General features: G+C 43.5%; 1 protein-coding gene across 1 annotated transcript; it reads right to left on the minus strand.

Moving 5' to 3' along the window:
- Positions 1-517: 517 nt before the first annotated feature.
- On the minus strand, positions 518-2,185 carry ankrd34ba (ankyrin repeat domain 34Ba). The gene has a single exon (XM_062413440.1). It carries the CDS (start codon positions 2,183-2,185, stop codon positions 644-646), a length of 1,542 nt encoding a protein of 513 aa, XP_062269424.1. The 3' UTR covers positions 518-643.
- Between the last annotated feature and the right edge of the window lie 3,714 nt (positions 2,186-5,899).

Raw genomic sequence — 5,899 nt, forward strand, 5'->3', positions numbered from 1 at the left:
CCACTTTGTCGCTGTTGTTACACATCTGTACTTCTGCTCTCCCCAAATACTGACCACAAACTTATTGTGACATCACATGCTCGTGATGCAGTTGATGCGTGTGTGTGTGTGAGGCGGGGGGGGGGGGAGAGGTTAAGCAAATTACTTCATAATCTAAAACATATTTTTGATTTTAAGCCATGATGCGTAGACGCCTTTGTACATTTTCCAACTGTTCTAATGGCTGAAACATGAAAAATATCATTGTAAATATATTTTTTTCTTTTTGAACGCTCCCACATTGTGACGAGGCTGCATATTTTTAAATTCTCCACAAAGCTGCATTAGAAAATAATTTTATATTAAAGTTTTTTTTTTATATATTACTATGGCACACTGTTATGAATTGTTGCCAATTGCTTTTGTTGTCGTACACACAGAAGAATCCTTTTCTTCTGCCCACTAGTGGCCAAAATATATATATGCATCTTTAAGGAAGCGTGACATATATGGTGAAGCTACACTTACACTCAACACACTGGAGCAGTAGTTTATTGTTTTGTTCTTCCTCTTTGAATTTCACTACAGGGACGACATCACATAATTTGAACACATTTCACATTAAAACACAAGGATTCATTTTTTTTTTTCTTTCAGTTGAATTTCACGCTGTGGTTTTGAACTGTTCGGACTGCATTGAATGTCTTCTCAATAGCATCCTCCTGGTCAGCTCTTTGGGGTGGCCCGGAGGAGCAGAGGGAAGGATTTTTTTTAGGTCAGACTCTTTCTCAGCCAAACCCCCTCCAGCTCCGGATCCAAAGTTGCAAACATCGAGAAGAGGAGCGTTGGTGGAGTTGATGGTCAGAGGGGGCAGAGACCTTGGCCTGGCCTGAGAACTGTGGTCCAACAAGAGGGCAGCGGACCCTCTGCGCTCATACCCGGACAGCACTCTTCTGCTCGGACCCAAGGCCAGCAATGACTCCCTGGAGCAACGTAAGGGGGCCAGCTTCTTGGCGTCTGTTGGGAGATTTTGGACGTCTACAGAAAGCTGAGGGTCAGAGCTGTAGATGTCTGCACCCAGCTTGCGCCTCTGGATGATGCTATGAAGGCTTGAGGAGGCCATGTTGTGAAGTGCAGTACGATGGTTTTTGCCTGCAGACAGGCAAGAGGAGGAGGCTGAATCTGTTCCAAGGTTCTCCGAGTGGAGGTTAGGATGGGAGGCCGAGTGGGGTGAAAGGAGACCTGGTAAAGAGATCTTCTGTCTGGCATGTTTGGCATAGTCGATCTTGTTTTCACCTTCTACTCTTTTATCCCTTTCCAGTATGGGAACTCTAACAGAGAAGTTGTCGGTTTGGTTGAAGTCCTGGCCATTTTTTGAAGACGAGGCTGCAAGAGATTGTTGAGTGAGCACAGAAGCTGGGATCTTTAGCCAGGGCTCAGAGTTCAACCTCAGGAGGGGCTGCTGCAGTCTGTTTGCCGCCACTTGGCCGAATCCTCGAGACCGTGACGGGGAACATGGATGGGAGCTCACACCCAAGGAATGTGCTTCTTTAAAAGTGAATAGAGTCTTTGGTGGACATAAGGATGTGGAGGTGCACTGAGGGGAGGTGATGATCTGTATTTCAGACGGAGATGCAGGAGCTGCTGATGCCATTTTGTCTGTCTGATCGAGAGGACCAAGAGGAGGCATGGTGAGGTACTGCTTTGCCTGCAGTTGACCACAGGGGAATTTGTCAGTGGCAATGATGATCACCTCCTTCCCTTTGGCCTTGCAAGTGTCAAGCAACAGCTTCAGAACCTTCCAGTCTCCAGCCATGACTGCGTAGACCAACGCTGACATCCCGGATTGATCCTCCAAGCTAATGTCGGCTTCACTGGCCAGGAGCAGAGACACCACCTCCGGGCCGGCCTGCTCGCGGCAGGCGTGCATCAGGGCAGAGTGACCCTCCTTGTCCTGGATGTTGGGATCTGCTCCTTTCTCCAGCAGAAACTGGACCAGTTTGACCCGACTAGCGCTCTGGGCATCTGCATGCTGGGTCCTGCAGGCCACCATCAGGGGTGTCTGGCCTTGGCTGTCGCTCTCATTGATGTAAGCCCCCCCCTCCAGGAGCAGCCGTGTGAGTCGCAGACGACGGAGAAAAACGGCTCTTAGTAAAGGGTTACCTGAGTCCATCGCTCCACCAGAACTACAGCCTTCTCCTTCCATCCCTCCTGGTCCCAGCGAGTGTCTTTGTAAATGTTGTAGGACAGGTTACTGTGGAAAATAACAAAAAGTATGAAGGAAATTATGTGAGTGTGCACGTACAGTATTATTTTCATAGACAGCAACTTCTGAAACTTGAGGTAAACATGTTATACATCTGCCACGCTCATCTATATGCAGAGACACTAAATGGTGTCCTGAACCCTACATGTACAAAACCACCATCCTTGAATTTCTACACAATTCCCCTTTGCCTGATCCTCTTTTCAAGTAGTTTCAACAAAAAGCTTGTCTCATGCTCAGGTCAGGTCAGGTGAATCAACAGTATCAGCATTATAAAATATAAACATGTGAAACAATCAGTTAGTGGTTTGAAAAGGCAGAACATTTTCTCATTGCAGATTGGATATGCAGCACCAGCAGAGGTGGCCACTTTCTGTCAGTCTTTTTCTGCTGTTTGTCCTTGGATCCTTTTACAAGAGCAGATGAGGTGGGTTACCAATGTCTGCGACAGGAGCGTAACATTTTTCTGCATGAGTCACAAACTGTGAAACTGAAAAACAGCAACAATTTGCATCATGAAAAAGACATTTACGTAAAACAGAAAAGATTGTGATTATTATAGCATTTTAGGTGGTATGCAAAGTGGCAACAGTCATTTGGTGTGTATGTGTGTGTGTGTGTGTGTGTGTGTGTGTGTGTGTGTGTGTATGTGTGTGTGTCTGTGTGTTTCGCTGATATTTTATACTTTTTTTGTACAAGACCCAGAGTAAATTAGTCAATCAAATAAGCATCATGTGGAGTCTGAAACCTGATATATTATATTTGTCTGAGCTATAGATTTCCATTGTTTCCAAAACCCATTAAACCTATTTAGAGGACTTCATTATAGAAGGGGTTTGGGGAAATGTCAGCGACACGATTTTGTTTTATCTATCAAGAGAGAGATGGAGCAAAAAGCAACATTCCCTTATGTATATTCCATTATGGGACAGGATCCCATGATGCAGCTCAACATTGTATTTCATTAGACAATTAAACCTTTGAAACTCCACGTTCTCAGTTTGTAATGAAGGTGAGTAAATATCAAGAGAACTTATAGTCAACCCATACAACTACTCAGTAAGAATGAAAACAATCATCTTTTTCTACAACATTGTGACAACATGAGGTGCTTCAACTAAACAAAAGAAATAAAAATAACATGACAGTCGTGCAAAGATAAGACAAAATGTGCAGAAATAAGCCGTGGAAACATTAAACAAAAACAGTGCAGACTAGGTAAATGCTCACAGCCATAACATCAACATATCTGAACCTCGAATCCAAGCAGGGGGGAGTCTGGTCAGTAACTGGATGGGAGACCGCCTGGCAAATCCCGGTTCTTTAAGCTTTTAACCCCATTTTAAATCTGCAGAGGGCGCAGGAGCTTCTGAGGTTGAGGAGACAGGACTTGTAACATCCGAGGGGCCGACTTCATGCTACTGTGTTTTGTAATTTACAGTCACCATAGAGGCGTGTGGCTCATTGATGCCTTTTCTAATCAATGATTGACAGAAATGGACGTTTAACTTTTAACACAGAGTAATGTGCTTTATAAGACACTGGGTCCAGTCCTAAATTAAAATCGGTTATTCCTTGGGCCATATCCCAGCACTCCACAAAATGTCCTAGCAGTGGTAACAGTCGTAATCCTGCTGACAGGAAGACATAAATTACAACATCACCTCATTGGCAGAGATGATGAGACAAAGACAGGAAGAAGACGCCAAAAAGCAGCAAAGATATTTGTGAATACAGCAGAATGACACAAGGGTTATTTGATTGGACTTTACAAAGCCCGACACAAAAGGTGTAAAATCTGTGTAATATCCGTTTACTTTTGGTGAATCCATATCATTCCACTGTGTGGCTGCCAAAGCTCCCAGACATCTTGGACATGTTCTTATGGAATTCTTATTTTGCCATGTTTCATGTTGTCTGCCTCATCCTGCTGCTGCCGTCTGCAGTCACGTCATCACTGAAAACAACTGAGCTCCTTCTGCTGGCAGCCACTTAAGTCAGGAACAAAACACCACCTGCACCATGTTGAACACGTGAAGTGGGGGTGGTTTGATTTCATTAATACATTTTTCATTTTATAATCAACTCTTTTATCCTCCTATACCGCTTGGTCATTGAGTCATTAAAACATTATTCTTCTCTTGGTGGTAGTTTTTAGCAATCAGCTCGAAATTGAGGTCCATACTGAAATATCTCAACAACTATTGATCCCCAGAGGATGACCCCTTGTGTCCCCTGATTTTTTCTGTAGCATCACTAGGAGGTTTAATTTTTGGGGGGGGGGGGGGGGGGGGGTTGTGTAATATGTTGAAGCTGTTGGAGGAATTGTGATGAAATTTGTGTGAGATGTTCATCTGTCCAACGCAGCACAAGTAAAACAAATAAAACACCAAAACAAGGCCATGGCAACCTCAATAACTGTGTCGGTCAGGTCCAGCCTCGCAGAGCTGCTAGCATGGCCGCACACCCATTGTTCACACATCTGGACCTACACCCTGGTGTAGAGGGGGTTCGAGTCCCCTTTGCAAGAACTCATCATTCTGTGACCTACAGGGTCAAACACAATTTCTAAACTCACCAGGGCATTTCTACTACAGTAGCAATACTACCACGAAAATACTCCCTTACAAACAAAACTCCACTTGAAGAAAGTACAGTGACTACAGCAATATTTCCTTAAAGTAGTCACAGTTCTAGAAAAATTACCTGAATAAAGTCAGGGTTATATTATTATATAACTATTGGATAATAGTTACTGGTGGAGTGTAGTTTTTTAGTTGAGGTGGTCCAATAACAAGTGTAATAGTAAATAAATCCAGTGCAGATAAAGGTACAGCATTTAATGATATTAAATTATGCAATAACAGTACGTGTATCTCAGATATAGGTGCAGCATTCGCTTACTTTCTACTTCTGATTTCATCACTCCAATCCTTGAGCTCTGTAGAATTCACTCTGATTTGTTCCCACTGGTGTTGAAACCAGGAATCAGCTCTAGACCTTTCTATTGTAGCTATTTTGTGCCTTAAGTCATGATGACACAAAATTACTCTTCTCCTAGAATCATTAGAGCTGCTCATACTTGGGTTAGTATCCTACTAACAGGGCACATATCCAGATGTGCAGGTATACAACCTCAAACTGCACATTCACAGTTTCCCGTCAAACCATTGTCCTAATACTTAGAAGCTGCACTCTGTGTTCCTCATATGCGTTTATTGTGCAGTGCATTGCAGCTTTTTGTTTCCAACATACCTGCAGACCGCAGAGCAAGATATTCTCCTCCTCACAAAACAGGCTCCTCTCAGCACTCATCCTTCACAAGAGCCTCCTAACAATCGTAGTGTGTGTTTTTTGTGTACTATCATTGCCAATCTGTGTTCGTGGTGTACATGTTTGATGCACACGATAAGCACGTCAAGAAGAGATACATTATAGGAAATAACTGAACATCATCCATACATTCAGTTGCCTTCAGCGTTATCAACCACTTTCTTTTTCTCTTAAACTGCAAACTTTGTGAAGAACAGCTGATGATAATCGTATGTCCATATTACTCACCAGCCAGTCGCTCAGGATTAATCCTCTTGTGCAGACATTTGTGATCCTGTGGCAGAACTGCAACTGACGTCCTCTGTGTCCAGGCAGTGCAGA

The sequence above is a fragment of the Platichthys flesus genome, chromosome 19, assembly GCF_949316205.1.
Source record: "Platichthys flesus chromosome 19, fPlaFle2.1, whole genome shotgun sequence".
Classification (NCBI taxonomy): domain Eukaryota; kingdom Metazoa; phylum Chordata; class Actinopteri; order Pleuronectiformes; family Pleuronectidae; genus Platichthys; species Platichthys flesus.

What these genes read in the sequence shown, in the direction of transcription:
- ankrd34ba (XM_062413440.1), bottom strand. Translation starts at nt 2,185, where the DNA reads ATGGAAGGAGAAGGCTGTAGTTCTGGTGGAGCGATGGACTCAGGTAAC.